The sequence below is a fragment of the Gorilla gorilla genome, chromosome 20 (genome assembly GCF_029281585.2).
Source record: "Gorilla gorilla gorilla isolate KB3781 chromosome 20, NHGRI_mGorGor1-v2.1_pri, whole genome shotgun sequence".
Taxonomy (NCBI): domain Eukaryota; kingdom Metazoa; phylum Chordata; class Mammalia; order Primates; family Hominidae; genus Gorilla; species Gorilla gorilla.
In genome coordinates, this window is record NC_073244.2 from 8,869,594 (window position 1) to 8,887,701 (window position 18,108).

The following is an 18,108-nucleotide window of genomic DNA, read 5'->3' on the forward strand; positions in this document are numbered from 1 at the left end:
AGACTCCATCTCAAAAGAAGAAGTAGAAAAAAAAGATATCACTTGGGTAGGGTTAGCTTAACGGGCTTACAGCAGTGCCTGGTATCCTGTAGGCATTTCATTAATGCGTGTACCTGGCCTGGAATGGTGCAGGCACTGCAGTAAGGCCTGATTGACACCTGATGTACAGCAGGCAACTCCATTAATCTCTGGTCCGTGCCTGGCACATAGAATGTGTCCCATTAATGCCTGATACACAGTAGGTGTCCCATTAACGCTTTTTAATTTTTTTTTTTTTTTGAGACAGAGTCTCGCTCTGTCGCCCAGGCTGGAGTGCAGTGGCGTGATCTCGGCTCACTGCAAGCTCCGCCTCCCGGGTTCACGCCATTCTCCTGCCTCAGCCTCCCGAGTAGCTGGGACTACAGGCGCCCGCCACCACGCCCGGCTAATTTTTTGTATTTTTAGTAGAGACGGGGTTTCACCGTGTCAGCCAGGATAGTCTCGATCTCCTGACCTCGTGATCCACCTGCTTCCGCCTCCCAAAGTGCTGGGATTACAGGCATGAGCCACCGCGGCCGGCCCTCTTTTTTTTTTTTTCTTTGGAGACGGAGTTTCGTTCTTGTTGCCCAGGCTGGAGTGCAATGGCGTGATCTCGGCTCACTGCAACCTCCGCCTCCTGGGTTCAAGTGATTCTCCTGCCTCAGCCCCCCGAGTAGCTGGGATTACGGGCGTGCACCACCACGCCGGGCTAATTTTGTAGTTTTAGTAGAGACGGCGTTTCTCCGTGTTGGTCAGGCTGGTCTCGAACTCCAGACCTCAGGTGATCCGCCCGCCTCGGCCTTCCAAAGTACTGGGATTACAGGCGTGAGCCACCGCGCCCGACCTCCATTAACGCTTTTTAATGGATGAGTGAAGGTTCCTGTCAGGCAATGTCAGGGCGCTTCCCGGGGGCAGCGACTGCTGCCCAGGCACCTGGAGACCCAGAGAGCGCCGCGGCCGCGTGCGCGCCTCCGCCACCGCGCCTGGGCCGAGCCGAGCGGGACCGAGCGGGGCCGAACGGAGCCGAGCGGAGCCGAGCCTGGCCGGGCCGAGTCCGCCACATTCCCACAATCCCGGGCGGCCCCGCCCCGGCTCCCGTCTGCGCGTCCCCCTTCCCACGTCGGCGCAACCAAACCCGCGGGCCCCCCGCCCTCGCCCCGCCCCGCCCCTTTCGCGCCCGCCGACGCCCCGCCCAGGCCGCTAGTCCCGCCCCCATGGTGGGCGCGCTTGGCCGCCGGCCCCTCCCATTGGCCGCACCGTCTGCCCGTCGCGGGCTGCGCTCCCAGCCTGCTAGGTTGTCCGGCACTGTCGCTCGGTTGCGGCGGCTGCGGTTGGCGGTGGCTGCGGCGGCGGCGCGGGCTAAGTGCGGCCGCGCGGGAGTCCGCGGCTGGCGCGGCCCGAGCGGGGACCCGGCGGCTCGCCAGGCGGCGGCCGAGGCGGGGCGGGCCGGCCCGGGGCCGAGGGCCGGAGGCCGAGGCCGGAGGGCCGCGGCGGGCGGCGGCCGAGGCGGCTCCGGCCAGGGCCGGGCCGGGGCCCGGGGGGCGGCGGCGGGCAGGCGGCCGCGTCGGCCGGGGCCGGGACGATGACTCTGGAGTCCATGATGGCGTGTTGCCTGAGCGATGAGGTGAAGGAGTCCAAGCGGATCAACGCCGAGATCGAGAAGCAGCTGCGGCGGGACAAGCGCGACGCCCGGCGCGAGCTCAAGCTGCTGCTGCTCGGTGAGTGCGGCCCCCGGGCCTGCCGGCTGCGGGCCCTGCCCTGCCTATGCCTGCCCTGCCTGTCCGGGTCGGGCCGGGACCCTCCGGGGTCAGCCCTGCCTGTGCCGTCCGGGTCGCGAGACCCTCCGGGGTCAGCCCTGCCTGTGCCTTCCCTGCCTGTCCGGGTCGGGGCGGGGCCCTCCGGGATCAGCCCTGCCTGTGTCGTCTGGGTCGGCTCGGGACCCTCTGGGGTCAGCCCTGCCTTTGCTGTCTAGGTCGGCACCTGGGACCCTCCGGGGTCAGCTCCGGGCCCCTGATTTCTTTGGGGTCAGCCCCTGCCTTAACTGTTCACGTTGGCACCAGGGACCCTCCGGTGTCAGCCCGTGTCTGTCCTGTCTGGATCAGGCCCCCGATCACTCCTAGGTCAGCTCCCAGTTTCTGCTGTCTACATTGGGCCTCCAGGACTCTTCAGGATTTGCCCTCTGTTCCTTCTCAAGGGACCAGTTCCTCCCTGCACAGGGACCTTCTGACCTTACCCCACCGGAGTACCCACCCCTCGCTACCCCTTCAGGGCCAGATCTTTGGGCTGTAACCCACAGGGCACACTCACCCCTCACTGCTCAGGGCCCCGCGTTGACCCTTCCCTCCAGGCAGAGCCCTGTACCCTCCATGCAGGCCCTGTACACCCCCCCATCCCCGCGAAGACTCCTCCGTGTCCCCTATCCCCACATTCCCTTCAGGGCCATTCTCCTGCCTTCCTGTTCCGGGAAACCCCGTACTCCTCTTGGCTGGAATGCACCCTGTGGGAAAAAGACAGCCTTTCCTCTCCTCAGGGTTCCGCTCAGCTGAGGGTGGGGCGGTTGACACCTGAGGGAGCCTTTGCTTGTTGTCCCAAGCAGCTATCTCGGCAGCCTCCCCCGCCCCCTTCCTTAGAGTCCTGGTGGGAGCCACGCTGAGTCCTCGTTGGGAGCAGCCCCCCACCTGCCGGCTCCTCGCCACCGTCCTGGAGAAGGTTTGCTGGTGAACCTCCTTCTCCCCAAGGCACACCTGGTGCAGGGAGCCAGTCGGGCCAGCTGTAAAGTGTTGTCACCCCAAATAAGGGCCCCTTCAGTCGTTTACAAAACAGAAGCTCTTGCCCTGCCCCGCCCCTGCCCTCCCGAGCTCCTAGGTTAGCTCCTGGGCCGGGGGCGGGGCGGTGGGGAAGGTCGGAAATGCGTGAGAGGCAGCGGTGACGGAGGAGGGGGCGTGCTGGTGGCGGTGGCTCCTGGGGAGGAGGCAGGTCGCATGTTGTGTGGGGAACACGTTGCCTCTCCTGCCGTGAGCCTCTTAGGGCCCTCCGTGTCCCGGGTTACAGAGGTGCCTTGGATGAGATGCCTTCCTGATTTTTTTCCCCAAACTTGTGTTTTGATTTACCCAAGGGTTCTAAAATGGGCCATCTTTCCAGGGGACGCGGGTAGGCAGAGCCGTGGTCCTCACGTTTGGAGGAAATGTGCAGTGCGGCCCGCGTGGTGGCACTTTGCACAGAGTGGCACTGGCTGGCTTTTGTAGTGGGTCACGGACTTTGTTTGGATGGAGGGGAGTTAGGAATTACTGGTGTCATAAAGATCTTACCAGATGGCCTTGCCCTGTGGCTCTGTGACCTCCAGAACCCCCGCCGCCTTCCCCGCATGCACCCAGTCTTCTGTGCCTGCACTTTGGACTTGAGATTGACACGGGGTTCAAGGACGAAGGTCGGGGGCTCCCGTGTCTGCCGCCTTGGCTGCTTGGAGCAAGTCTGGAAGTGATGCGGCCCTTCCCGCATCCTCTGTCCAGTGCCTGCCTGTGGCCCGGGGGTGTCTGCTGCAGGAGCACCTGTGTCTGCAGTCCCACCCCCCTCCCACTCTGTGAGCCTGAAAGTCAACCCCTATCAGCCTGTAAGATGGGAGGTTGCTGTTAGGCTCAGGGCCAGGCGGGGCAGATAGGACAGTGAGGAAGACGTGAGCTCACGTGCGACCCAAGGAGGACTGGTGTCAGTGCCACGCAGAGGGCCGGGGCTGTCAGGGGGTTGGGAGGGCTTCACACCCAAGGTGTTGGAGCCAGGGACCCCTTTGGGAATCTGATGCGACAGACCCTCAGAAAACTTCCCGTCCAAGCAACCTTGCATCCCAGCTGGAGGGCCCCTTGCTGGGAGGACTTTGACCACCTGAGGTCCAGGGGCTGGGGCCTCAGAGTGCAGGGGAGGGGACCTCTGTCAGGCTCCCTGCCTGCTTGTGGGAACTCATTCCACTCTCCCAGTAGGCCAGCCCCGAGCTTGCGATTGCCCCTGTTTTTCAGGGAGCAGCTAGAGGGTGGGGCTGAGGCTCCCCGGGAGGAAGGGGCTGTTGGGCTGCAGCAGGTGGCTATGGCGCCTGCGGCCCACGGAATGTTCAGAGACCTCTAGGCGGAGGTCCTGGCACTCTGCAGGAGGCCCAGCCAAGCTGGGTCTGCCTCTCCCTAGAATTCTTTCCTCCCCTGCCCCTTAGCAGTGGGGGCTCCATCCCTCCTCCCCCAGGGCTCCCGTACAGCATTGTGGAGTGGATGTCGGGGAGGGAGGCAGGGGCCTGCCACCACACCCCTGTGGCATCTGGGGCCCAGGAGGGTCTCGTTTATGTGGGTGATGCTGGTTTCTTCCAGGCTCTGGGGCTGCAGGGCTCCAGGGCCCTGCCCTGACTCCTGGGTTTGCAACCAGGTGGAGCATGTTCTGGAAGAACGCCGTGTCTGCTCGCTCTCATCCACTGCCTCCCTGGGGCTGCACACGGCCTGTGAGGTCGGTCAGCCTGGCGAGGACGTTCCATGCCCTGTTTTCGGGGTGGGGGGGACCTTACGGAGCCCTAGAGCTGGACGGGCCTCTGGCTGCCGTGCCGCCTCTCCCGCGGAGGCTAAAATGTCCTGTTCACGCCTCAAACGGGCCTCTCCGTTACATACAACAGGTCTCCCCGGGGCCCTGTGCACATTGGGCCGGGTCGGTCTCTGGGGTGGGGCTGCCCTGGGCACTGCAGGGTGCTGAGCAGTGTCCGAGGCCTCCACCCACACTCCATGCCAGGAGCTCCCCCAAGTCGTGATAACCACAGATGTCTCCAGACAGTGCCCATTGTCCCTTGGGGGGCACGTTGCCCCCATTCGAGACCCTTTACTGTGTGGTAGCGTACAACGTAAAATGCTCGTGGCAAAGCTGAGGGATAATGAGTGCAAGTTATTTTGTCAGAAGTTTCCGTGAGTGCTTATAGAGTATTTTTCTAAGCACCGTCAAAGCCGTGTGTGTGTGAATTCACTACTCAGTGTATGCATGGGTGTGAATGCATATATTGTTTTATACCCGTGGTATTCCAGGTTTGTCCCTATGTACACTTCTGTCGATGTTGGTGACAGCTGTGGATGGGTACAGGAGTGGCGAGCACGTACTGCGCACTTAGTGCACACGCTGCTCCAGCCTCCGTCCGTGCCGCCGCCATCCTGGGGTCCGCCCTGTGGCCTGGAGAGCTCTTGCAGGCCCTGCCAGCAGCTCTTGGATCTGGGTTCCCATTCCCCAGGCCCGCTGGGCTTCTGCCTATCACGGGCAGCCCTCGGCTGTTAGGTTTCCGTCTCACTGGTAAACTGTGGAGGGGACCCCCGTATAGTTCTTTGTGGCAGGTTTGTGGTTGGAAACGTGGGGACTTCCATGGGAATGCCTGTTCCCGGGGCCTGAGGCTGCTAGCGAGGCTGAGCCGGAGTGGCTCCAGGCTTTCTAAATAAAGCAGGATGGTTAGTTCCGGAGGCTTCCTGTCCGGCCTGCGCCGGCCCCCACGGGGCAGTGACAAGGCCCGGGATCCAGCATGGGGTGCGGTGGCCCCACGGGAAGGGCCGGGCCTCTGTTGGCCCAGTGTTGGGAGGCGTGGAGCGTGGCCTCTGGCGCCTGGCAGGGTGGCTGTGCGGTGTCCCAGAAGACTCTGGGAGCAGGAAGCGCCCTTGGATGGCCTCGTCCAACCTTGACTTCCCAAGCCTGAGCCCAGGCCGGGGAGACGTGGGGACTTGGTCCGGGCCTGCTCTCACGTCCTTTGCGTTTACATGTAATCAGTTATGATGATTGTGGCTGAAAGGGTCTGCTTTTCCCGGGCATGGTCCGGGAAGCTCCGTTCCACAGCTGTGAGCTCCGTGGAGCTTCCTCCTGAGCCTCCTGCCCGGCTCTGCCGGTGCTGTGGTGAGAGTGGAGGAAGTGCTTTCCTCCGAGATTTAACCACGAGAGGTTTCACTTTCTGAGTCTTGTGGTGGAGCCTGTCTCTGTCTGGGACCGGGACCCTGGGCAGCACAGGGAGGACGCCGTGGCATCAGGAGGTTGGAGAGGTGTGTGGTGGAGTCGGACGGATCTTAGAGGGGCGCTCGCAGGGCCTGCTCAGCCCTACCCTGTAGACAGAGCTGGGACCCAGCACCCCTTCTGGGTCCCCAGCAGGGCTGTGTTCTCCCCACTGGGCACCCCAGCTTGTGCGTGGAGGATGGGAAGCCTTGTATGGCTTGCCCACCTGGGTGACTGAGAGCGGTGGATGCAATTAGGGGCGGCCAGGGGCTCTGGGAAGGCCCACGTGCAGGGTCATTATCTGGCAGAAATTAAGACCTTTCGCAGAACCGGGATCCTAAGTGCCGGTTTGCTGGCGTGCAGGTGGTTGCAGGTGCATGTAGCTCCTGCCGCCAGGCCCTGCGTGGAGCATCCCCCCGGGGGGGCCTCCCACCGTGTCTGTCCTCTGTAGGGCACCTGGCAGGTCTTCTGGACTGTCCAGAATTGGCTGCCCTGGATCCAGACTCTTGCTGTCATCTGGGCCTGGCCACATCCCTCCCCTGCCATCAAGATGTCTGTGGTCCAGGCTCCCACCTCCATCCCCACTCCCTGCCTCTGTGTCAGAAGCCTTGGATGGTCTCTGCTGTGGGGGTTCCTGGTCCAGCGTGGCCTCCCGCAGTCTGCTGACAGGCGCTTTCAGGACAGCACTGGTGGGTGGGTCTTCGGGCCACCTGCAGGGCCTGGGAGCAGTGTGGTGTCCGGATCAGGTACGTGGCCTGGGGAGACTCAGGTTCAGAGCCCACCTCTGCCTCTTGCAACTGTGGGACTTCAGGTCGGTGCCTCAGTTTCCTCAGGGGGCGGTGGGATGAGGACTCGGTGGTGATCCCCATCCCGCCGCACGTGGGGACCCACGGAATGCTGGCTGCTGCTCCCGCTGCCGGCGTGGTGATATCTTGTCGCATCCACAGCACCTGGTGTGTGTGGCATACATTGGGTGCTCTGTGAGAAACTGCTCCGTGGAGGATCCTGCCCTGGGATCTGGGATCTGGGATCTGCCCACAGACACCTTGATCAGGATTCCCCAGCCTCGGCTCCGTGGGTGTTTTACACTGGATCATTCTCTGGGGTGGGGCTGTCCTGGGCACTGCAGGGTACTGAGCAGCGTCCCTGGCCTCCACCCGCACCAGGCCAGGAGCACCCCCCAGTTGTGACAACCACAGAAGTCCCCAGACATCGCCTAGTGTCCCTGGGAGCAGGACCCCTGACCCGTGTGTCTTAGCAGCCCCCTTCCCTTCTCATGGCCATCGTCAGCTGCGTGTCCTTGGTCCCCTGCTTCCCTGCTCATGTCATTGAGCTGTGCAGGTCTCAGAGATGCTTGGCGAGTGACCGCCATTGGCTGACTGAAGGCAGATCACGCAGGGAAATGGAGAGGAGTGGCCGGCACCTCCCCAACGACCTGCAGGCTGGCCTGGTGCACGCCAGGGGTCTCTGCTGGGGCAGGCTCGGTTGCCACCTGCCTGTGGGCCTGTGCACTGGGCAGAAGGGGTCCCCGGGGACAGTGTGCAGCTTGCTCTCAGAAGCTCCTTTCTGAGTCCTGCCTGTGGCCTGGGCTGCCCTGGGCTGGCCAGCACGGGGCAGTGGGGGCACACTCTGGAGGGAGCCAGGGGCGAGTCATTTCCCTCTCCCGGCCTCAGTTTCCCCATCGGTCACATGGGAAAGCTGTCCCTCCCCCTGTAGGATTGTGGAAGGAGTAAATGAGATGAGGCCAGTGCGGCAGACAGCAGGGAGGGAGCCCTCTTGTTCCCTGTGGCTGCCCTTCCTGCTGGCTGCTTTGCACCGAAAAGCTGCCCAGTAACCCTGGGCGGTGGTGCTCCCTGGATGGCGTCCACATGGGGACCCCAAGGCCTGGGAGGCTCCAGGAGGGACGGTGCTGGCCCAGGTTTCTGTCCCTGTCTGACCTCGGAGTTGGTGTTCTGGGTACCGCACTGTCTGGCGGCCCAGGCTCCGTTTTCTCTTCTGTCAAACTGTGTGGTCACCCTGATGTTTCAGGGGCCCTGCAGGGACGGAGTGGGGTGGGGGGCTGAAGGGTGTGGTCAAACTGGAGGGCGCTGTGTCTGTTGCTATTGTTAACCATGTCCACACTGATGGGTGCTGGGCCCCGCCACCGAGCGGCACTTGTGCGGCCTGCAGAGATGTGGCTGTTCTGTTGCCTGTCTTAATCCCCAGGGACCGTAGGGCCAGGTCCACGCTGTGGGATGAATGAAGCCCCCAGGGACCGTGGGGCCGGGTCCACGCTGTGGGATGAATGAAGCCCCCAGGGACCGTGGGGCCAGGTCCACGCTGTGGGATGAATGAAGCAGCCTTTTCTCCAGCCACACTGGTTTGCTCGGCCTTAGTCCCACTGGATGCGGCGAGGGTTGACCAGTCAGGCCCTTGCTGGTGGCCTGGGCAGATGTCTGGAGAGGGGGCCTGGGCCTCCGGACTCCTGCCCTTCCCCCATCAGCGATCTTATCCCAGACTCTTTGGCGATGGTCAGTGAGCTGGGCAGGGGCGGGGGTCTGTCCCTGTCCCTCAGGTGGAGATGTCCAGGCCAGTGCCCACAAGTGGGTTAGATGGGCTGCGCAAGGCTGGGGACCAGTCTCCCATGCTGTCGGGGGGCTTCAGTAATGGCTGTGGGAAGACCCAGCACGTGAGGAGATGGGAGCTTAGAAATTTTGTATGGCCAGGTGCGGTGGCTCACGCCTGTAATCCGAGCACTTTGAGAGGCCGAGTCAGGCAGATCACTCAAGTCCAGGAGTTCGAGACCAGCCTGGGCAACATGACGAGACCCCTGTCTCTACTAAAAATGCAAAAAGTTAGCCAGACTTGGTGATGTGCACCTGTACTCCCAGCTACCTGGGTGGCTAAGGTGGGAGGATCACTTGAGTCCAGGAGGCAGAGGTTGCAGTGAGCCGAGATTGCACCACTGCACTCCAGCCTAGGCGACCGAGGGAGAGGTTCTGTCTCAAAAACAAACAAACAAACAAAACAAAACAAACAAAAACGTAGAAAACGTGGGTGAGTGACACCATCCACTTCCAGTGGGGGGGTGGGGTCACTCCCACTTGGGAGCCAGTCTGCACGGAAGCCTCAGTGGGAATAGAACAAGGTGGCGTGGCCCCTGACCGGCGAGGGGCAGTTAGTGTCTGCACCTTTGAGGCACCTGGGGATTCTGCTGCTGTGGAGATGGGATTGGGTTCCAGTCCAGAGGCTGTCCTGCCATCGCTGCCCCTGGCTGTCATGCCCCACCTGGGATAGTGAGTTTCGGGGCAGCTCTTTCTTGAGCCTCAGCAGCGGGGTGAGCCGGGTGCACTTCCTCTCTCAGGGCGCCCCCTTGTCTTCCTGCCTCCCTGCCTGAGGGTGCGTGCTGGAACAGAAGAGCACGTCCTGGGCTGCCTGCCGGGGATAAGCTGCAGAGCCAGGAGACCCAAGTCTCTTCAGGCCCTGCCGTTAGGGGTCGTGTGACTTCAGGGAGGCAGCTTGTCCTCTCCGTGCCTCAGTTTCCCCTCCAGTCAATCAGGCGCTGAGGTGCTGTCTACCTCCTGGGGTTCTGAGACTGAAGCGAGGCAGGCATGAGGCCCCTTGTGAAGCTGGATGAGGGGCGTCCGTCCTCCGCTGCAGGAGGGCTGCCCCTCCTCGGGCCCCTGTGTCAGGTTGGTGCCTGGCTCTGACCCCACACCCGCCGGTACAGCTCTTGGTCAGGGTTAGATTTTCCGGCTGTTTCCAAGAGCCAAGATCACAGGCACACGCATGCACACGCGTGGGCTGCCACCACCCACCTTCTCATGGGTGCTGACGAATGGTCGTGTGCATCCCCCAGGTGGGGCCCTGTGGCTCTGGCCTTGCTCCCGGTGTGTGCACCGGCCCGGCCTCCCCGCAGCCTGGTGGGGGCTTCCTGGCTTCTTGGCCCACATCTCACAGTCTTGGGCACTGTGGGGCTCGGCTCAGGCGTCGTAGACGGGAAGCAGCCTGGAACCCTGGAAGTCTGACTCCCAGGTGTCGGCTCCCAGGTCTCAGCCCTGCCACTGGGGTCATGGGTTACTTGAATCTTTATATACTTTTTATTTTTATTTGTTATTTATTTATTTGTTTATTTTTGAGACAGAGTCTCACTCTGTCACCCAGGCTGGAGTGCAGTGGTGCAGTCTCGGCTCACTGCAACCTCTGCCTCCTGGGTTCAAGTGATTCTCCTGCCTTAGCCTCCCGAGAAGCTGGGATTACAGGAGCTTGCCACCACACCCGGCTAATTTTTGTATTTTTAGTAGAGATGTGGTTTCACTATGTTGGCCAGGCTAGTCTCAAACTTCTGACCTCAGGTGATCCGCCTGCCTTGGCCTCCCAAAGTGCTGGGATTACAGGTGTGAGCCACTGCGCCCGGCCTTGAATCTTTTTTTTTTTTTGAGACAAGGTCTCACTTGTCACCCAGGCTGGAGTGCAGTGGTACAATGTTTGCTCACTGCAACCTCTGTCTCTTGGGTTCAAGCGTTTCTCCTGCCTCAGCCTCCTGAGTAGCTGGGATTACAAGCGCCTGCTGCCACACCCAGCTAATTTTTTTTTTTGTAAATTTTTTTTTTTTTTTTTTTTTTTTGAGACACAGTCTTGCTCTGTCACCCAGGCTGGAGTGCAGTGGCACGATCTCAGCTCACCGCAAGCTCCGCCTCCTGATTCACGCCATTCTCCTGCCTCAGCTTTCCAAGTAGCTGGGACTACAGGCGCCTGCCACCATGCCCGGCTAATTTTTTGTAGTTTTAGTGGAGACGGGGTTTCACCGTGTTAGCCAGGATGGTCTCGATCTCCTGATCTCGTGATCCGCCCACCTTGGCCTCCCAAAGTGCTGGGATTACAGGTGTGAGCCACCGTGCCTGGCCATTTTTGTAAATTTTTTGGTAGAGACGGGGTTTCACCATGTTGGCCAGGCTGGTCTTGAACTCCTGACCTCAAATGATCCACCTGCCTCGGCCTCAAAGCGCTGGGATTACAGGCGTGAGCCACCGCGCCCGGCTTTGAATCTTGAGCATCAGATGAGCCCCCAGCTCCTGCTCTCAGGGCTGCGCCCTCTTGTGGGGCTTGGAGCCTCCTTTTCTTCCGTTTTCCTTTCCCGCCGGGGAAGAGGAAGCTGGGGCACAGACTTCGTTCCTCCTGGTTGGCCTCTCCGGATCTTGGCCAGCGGGTCCAGTCGGGAGGGTGGTTTTCTCCTCCGGAAGCTGGCTCTGTGGGAGCAGTGGGCGGACTCTGGCCCCTCCTAGTGGTGGCGTGCTGAGTGTACCTGAGGATGTGCCTCCTGCAGGCTCCCTAGCGTCTGGGATCCACTGTGGGGCGGCCTGTGGCAGGCCCACCAGGAACCATGCTTGCAGAGGCAAAGCACCTTGCTTGTGGTTGTGTGGGGGGCTCCCGGAGACCTAGGCTCCCTCAGGTGTGGGAGATGTGGGCCCCATTCTCCCAGGAGCCATGGCTGGTGACACGCAGTCAGGTCCATCCTGACGGGCACTGGAGTGCGGGGGACCCAATGGGGACATGAGGGATCCAGCACCGTGGACCAGGGCCAGGTTCATTCAGTTCGCTCAGGAAACATGTACACAGCGCCTTCTGCATAGGGGCTAGGGATGCAGGTGGGCAGGGCAGCCACAGCCCCTGCTCTCAGGACGCTGGCGAGGCAGGCTGCAGACGGGGACTGCCACACCTCACTGAGGAGGGAATGGCAGAGCCACCCTCAAAGGGCCTGTGCTGTGGGGGTGCTGGGCGCTTCCTGAACGCCAGGCCCTTGGATTTCTGCAGTGGGGGTTCTCCGGGCGTTTGGAAAGGGGAAGGACCTGATGGAAGGGGTAGTTTATATTTAACTCTGGTGCTGAAGCAAGGGTCGCACACAGCTGCCAGTGCCCACGACGGCCTCCTGGGAGACTGAGCTCACCAGCTCCAGACCCAGTCTGAGGCAGGAACCTGGGGGTCTCACAGCGGGACCGGTGGTGGGTGTGGCCTCGTGGCAGGGAGGGAGGGTGGGAGGGGTGCATGTGAAGTTGGGTTTGACTCGTCACCTGTGGAGTGCGTGCTCCCCTGCCACAGGCAGGGGCCAGGCAGCATCTGTCCTGCAGGACCCTCCCAGCTGCCCTTTCATGGCTGGACCCCTGGCTGGATCCCCGGCTTCCTGCAGTGTTCCCTTTTCCTAACATTTTGTCACCGTCTCAGTCAGCTCGGGCTGCTGTGACAGTACTGCAGGCACAGTGGCTTATAAACTACCCGAGTTTGTCTCATGGTTCTGGAGGCTGGACGTCCAAGATCAAGGTTCTGTGGATTTGGGGGGTTGGGGGGAAGGGGGGATTGTGCTTCCTGGTTCATAGACGGCGGCGCTGTGGATTTGGTGTAGGGGGTGGTTGTGTTTCCTGGTTCATGGACAGCGGTGCCTTCTTGCTGTGTCCTCATGCGGACGGGATCCCTCCTGGAACCATCAGTGCCCTCATGAAAGAGGCCCCCAGGAGCTCCGCGGCGGAAGAAGCTGATCCCGCCTCCCAACACCACTGTCTTAGGGGTGAGAATTTTAACATAGGAATTTGGGGGGATCACAGACATTCATTGCTATGGGTGGGACCACTTGGTGCGTTGCCCTTGGGGTGGCAGTATGGTCAGTGGTCCATTCCTGCCCAGTGCTGAGCAGCAGTCTGTGCGTGGAGTCTTTGCACCCGTGCACCTGCTGAAGGGTCTCTGGAGCTTTGGCTTTTTGGCTTTTACGAGTAAAGCTGCCGTGGTGCTTGGTGTGCGGTGAGGAGTGGACAGAAGGCTCTGCCCTGGCAGGTGCCCTGCAGTGGCCTGAGACCGGGAGATGAGGGCCGGCAGGGGGCTGTGGATGAATCCAGAGTGAGGCAGCATCTCGGAGGGGCTCACACATTGTCTCAGGAGGAGTGGGCTGGCATTTCTTTCCAGTGGGCAGCTGTTGAAGATTTTGGAGCCAAAAGAGCGTTCCAGCTCAGATGTCTTTCAGGTGGAGTGTGGCTGCAGGCGGGGCGGGCTGGGTCAGGGTGGAGCCATGTGGGCTGAGGCCCGAGTTGGGGCTGTTGCTTTGGGGCCACATGGCTGCCGGTCGGGTGGGAGCGAGCCTCTGCTGACCAGAGCCCTGGATGTTGAGCCCCAGCCGTGGGGTGTGAGGTCTCAGGCAGGACCCAGGCATCCAGACATTGGGTCTGCTGTGTGTGGACCCCTGCATCCCAGCTCCAAGGCGCTGTGTGACGGGAGGCGGCAGCAGCTGAGTTGGCGCGGGGAGACAGGGCGACTTGAAAAGCAGGCTGGGGCCAAAGCATCTTGAAAACCCAAATGTAGTCACGTTGCCTGGCTTGAGTGCTGTCCAGAGCCTCGCCCTTGGCCTCTGTACGGCTGGGCTTAACAGTGGCCAGCACCTCAGGGCCACCAGAGGCCCGGGCCACCTGGGCCTGGCTTGGCTTCCGGTGGCCCAGAACTCCTGCTGGGCTCCTGCCTCCCTCTGCAACTTCTCCTGGCTTTGGTGGGTTATGTGGGAGACACGGGTGGCTTCCACCCAGCGGGAGTGGTGCACATGGGTTAACATGCAGCCACCCAGCTGTGTACGGGCTGCATATGTGTGTACATGTACATGCATGTGTGCATGCAGCGTGCACGTGTGTGCTGATGTACATGCATGCATACATGTATGTGTGGGTGTGCACGTGTGCATTGTGTGCATATATGCACGTTAATGCATATGTATGTGTGCATGCATGGGTGCATAGGTGTGAACCACCTCCCTCCCCCATCATTGTACCCATATTGCCTCTGCAGAGCTCCATGGGGGTCCTTGGCGAGCCAGGGCTGTGGTTGTCATTTTTGCCTTCCTTACAAAACGCAAAACAGGCCGGGCGCGGTGGCTCACGCCTGTAATCCCAGCGCTTTGGGAAGCTGAGGCAGGTAGATCACCTGGGGTCAGGAATTTGACACCAGCCTAACCAACATGGAGAAACACCATCTCTACTAAAAATACAAAATTAGCCGGGCGTGGTGGCGCATGCCTGTAGTCCTAGCTACTTGGGAGGCTGAGGCAGGAGAAACACTTGAGCCCGGGAGGTGGAGCTTGCAGTGAGCCGAGATTGCGCCACTGCACTCCAGCCTGGGCAACAGAGCAAGACTCCATCTGAAAAAACAAAACACAACCCCAAACAGTAGTACCGAGCCAGTTCTCATCTGGGCAGTGACCTGTGGCGTTTCAGACTCCTTCTCGGCCGTCTTGGTCTTCCCGGCATCCTCGCTGAGAGCTGAGGCTTGCTTTTCTGTTTCATAGTTGAGATGTTTATGGCCTGAGGGACCTCGTGTCTTGGGTGCAAAGTTACCAAGGGGCGGCGCCTTCTGACCCGAGTGCAGGGCCCTCCTTACCTCCTGCCTGCTGCATGGGGCCTGTGCTGGGGTGCAGGCTTGCAGTGTGTGCTGGTCTCGTGTCAGGTGTGGCTTTCAGTGTGTGTGAGTGTTTGCTGTTTGCAGGTGCAACACCCTTCCAAACAAACACACGGAGCAGCCATCTTTTGTAATAGAATTTTGTTAGACATAGAGTCTCATCTGGGGGCAGTCTTGACCCACGGGACACTGGCAGTGTCTGGGGACATCTGTGGTGGTCACAATTCTGGGGGGTGCTCCTGAGATGGAGTGGGTGGGGGCCAGGGTTGCTGCTGAGCACCCCTCAGGGCCCAGGGTTCAGCACCGGTCAGTAGAGCTGAGGCCGAGGATCCCTGGCCTCAGATTGCATCCCCTCCATGCCACCGCCCTTCTCTTCAGGGCGCAGTGAGGGAAGGGCGTGTGGGGGTCCCTCTGGGGAGAAGGTGTTTTCACCTTCACACTCACCCTCACTCCTCCTGTCCTGGAACTTGGGTGGGTTTGACCTTTTGTGGATGAGGTGAGGGCTGGGAGGCGGATTACTACCTGAGACAATCAAAATCAATTTTCTTTCTTCTGAAAAGGACTCAGGGTGTTTGAGAAAAGTACTGGGGAGAGGCAGCTGCCACCGGGGCTCCCCACTCGGGATGTGTTGGGTGTTTTGTGCGACCCCCCACAGGGAGCTCAGGTGCTGTGGGCAGTTCCTGGGCTTTGTCGAGGGCCTCCCGAAGGCAGCACTGTGGCCACGGTGGGACACACGCAGCCTGTCTCGTCTCTAGGAGCTGCCAGGTGAGGGGGCCTGCGACAGGCACCTGTGCAAAGATATCTACCATGGGCAGCAAGGAAGGTTCCAGAAAGTACCGGAGGGAGAGTTGTGTTGGGGCTTGGGGGCTTTCTAGAGCAGAGGCTGTGAGAGGAAGTGAGCTGGGTCCCAGCACCAGGCAGCCTTTAGGCAGCTGTGATTGGAAGAGCACTGTGGGCAGAGGGCACAGCGTAGGACGTGTGTGGAAGTGGGGAGGTACCGGAAGATTCAGAGACACAGGGTGGTGAAGGCGAGCCTGGAGAAGTGGGCTGGGGGCACGCTGGGAGGGGGCGGTGACGCTTGAGTCTCTAGGGCACTGGGGGCATGAGCAAGGTTAATACCTGAGAGTTGAGGCAGTCTCTTTTTAGAAATTAGAAGTTAACTATTGTTGTGTAATGGGGTCACCCCAAAACTTTGCAACTTAAATTAACAAAACTTATTTCAGATAGTTTCTGAGGGTTGGGAATGTGGGAGCACTTTGTTGAGTGATCCTCCTGGCTTGGGGTCTCTCAGAAGTTGTAGTCAGGATACCAGCCAAGCAGGGCCACATCATTTGAAGGCTGGACTGGGGCTGGAGGAGCCACTCACAAGTTGGCTCCCTCTAGTGGCTGTTGGTGGGAGGCCTCAGTTCCTCACCACGTGGGCCTCTCCGTGAAGCTGCTTGAGGGTCCTCACAGCATGGCGGCTGCCTACCCCAGAGCCCCTGACCCGAGACTGAGGGCAAGGAGGAAGCCCTGTGCCTTTTGTGAACTGGCCTTGGAGATGGCACACTGTCACTTCTCTCACATTCTGTTTGCTAGAAGCAGGTCACTAAGTGTAACCCATGCTCAAGGGGAGGGGAATTAGGTTCCAATATTGGAAGGGATGAGCATCAGAGATTTGTGGTCACACTGGAAAACCCAGCATTGGCATCCCAGCGTGTGAGGGTGAAGAAAAGTGGGGAGACGGAGTCTCAGCCCAGGAGGTGACCAGGTAGTGAGGGGCAGAGGCAGGAGAGGGGCTGGAGTGAGGACCCCCATGTCACCCAGAACGTGTGGGGGGCTCATCTGGAGGCTGGGGTGGAGCGACAGCTGGCCACGTGGGCCCCCTTCCCGATAGTTTTTCCAGGCTGACTTGCTAATCCTTTTGATCCTCTGGGGCCCTGGGACCGTCAGTGTGCCCATCTCTGAGATGGGGTGGTAGCGTACTCATCTCTGGAAGCATCGTGGGTATTAGCAAGGTTGTGGCAGGCATGGAGACGTAAAGGGGTTCAGGGACATGCTCAGGGCCACCTGTGGCAGGCACAACGGTCCCGGCTGACCCCGCCACAGCACCAAGAGGGAGAGGGGAGAGCCTCGTGGGTGCTTGGCGCGCAGGGGGCAGTGTGGCCGTGGCCGCTGAGCAAAGCTCTGGGGAAGGGGGCGTCCAGCCCTTGGGGTGGTCTGTGCAGAGATGCCGTTGGGGTGAGCCTGTCTGTCAGGGCACCGCCGCCCCGTCTGTGTGCCGTCCCTCTGGCGAGCATTGGTCATGAACTGGCGTGACCATGGTGGAGCTGCACGGTCCCAGCTGCGGGGCCAGTGCCGTGCGACTTGATTTGGCCTGAGACCGTGTGGTCTTTGACGTAAATACCAACAATTGGCCCCCAGGAAAGTGTGTCCTTGCAGAACTTCTGGAAAAGGGGTGGTTCCAGTAAGACCCTGGCTTGGTGGAAGATGGGAAGGGCGCTTTGTAAACTCTTTCCGAGGAGTCAGGAGGCTGTGGTGTCTGGTGGAGAGACGGTCAGCCTCACGTGCCTTGGTTTCCTGTGCTGGGCGCTTCAGCACGGCGGGGTCTGGGTAAGAGGGGGCAGCAGCACGAGAGTCGGGCCCCGGCTGCTGCCCGCCCTCACGTGCCCCGTCCCCCAGGCACGGGCGAGAGCGGGAAGAGCACGTTCATCAAGCAGATGCGCATCATCCACGGCGCCGGCTACTCGGAGGAGGACAAGCGCGGCTTCACCAAGCTCGTCTACCAGAACATCTTCACCGCCATGCAGGCCATGATCCGGGCCATGGAGACGCTCAAGATCCTCTACAAGTACGAGCAGAACAAGGTGAGCCCGCGGGCGCCTGGGGAGGGGAGCGCCTGGGCAGCTGTGGGCTTGGTGGTGAGCACGGTGGCCGCGCTGCCAGGGTGGGGCCATGCCGGGGGTCCCGGCCGGCCCAGGCTACCCCTGGTCATCCATCCGTTCCTGTCATGGACATGGAAACAGCAACCGCTGACTTCCTGGGGGCCAACTGGAGAGTTGTGATGGGCATTGCGTGGCCAAGCCCCACAGCCTCCCTCCCAAGTAGCTGTGGGCACCCGCATCCTGCAGGTGGGGAAGCTGAGGCCCTGTGAGGTGAGCCGCTCGCCCAGGTCGCCTTGGGAGTAAGCAGCGTGAGCTCCTGGTTCCGGCCCCTTCCCCGGGCTGAGCAGCCTACCAGGCACCTCGTGTCGGCCCTGACACTCACCCATGGGGCTGTACTTCTCACCTTCTCACACTGTTTTTTTGTTTTGTTTTGTTTTGTTTTGTTTTGAAAACAGGGTCTCGCTCTGTTGCCCAGGCTGGAGTGCAGTGGAATGGTCAAGGCTCATCGCAGCCTGGACCTTCTGGGCTCAGGTGATCCCACCGCAGCCTCCCGGGTAGCTGGGACTGCAGGTGCATCACCACACCTAGCTAATTTTTGTATTTTTTGTAGAGATGTAATTTCACCATGTTGCCAAGGCTGGTCTTGAACTCCTGGGCTCAAGCAGTCCTCCCGCTTTGGCCTCCCAAAGTGCTGGGATTACAGGTATGAGCCACCATGCCTGGCCTCCGCCCTGATTTTTTTTCTTTTTTTTGATAAAGTAGTGGTCGTTTGATGCCCTGTTTTTAAATCACAGCTTTATTGAGTTATAATTCACATTCTATGCACTTCACTTGC

The 18,108-nt window shown here is 60.7% G+C and overlaps 1 protein-coding gene across 1 annotated transcript in view; it reads left to right on the forward strand.

Annotated features, from left to right (window-relative positions):
* The first annotated feature begins 1,329 nt into the window (after positions 1-1,329).
* Positions 1,330-18,108, forward strand: part of GNA11 (G protein subunit alpha 11) — a 29,832-nt gene continuing 13,053 nt past the window's right edge. Inside the window, exons 1-2 of the mRNA XM_055371214.2 lie at positions 1,330-1,736; positions 17,071-17,255. Coding sequence (XP_055227189.1) covers positions 1,601-1,736; positions 17,071-17,255 — 321 coding nt within the window. The 5' untranslated portion in view covers positions 1,330-1,600. The remainder of the gene's footprint in view (positions 1,737-17,070; positions 17,256-18,108) is intronic.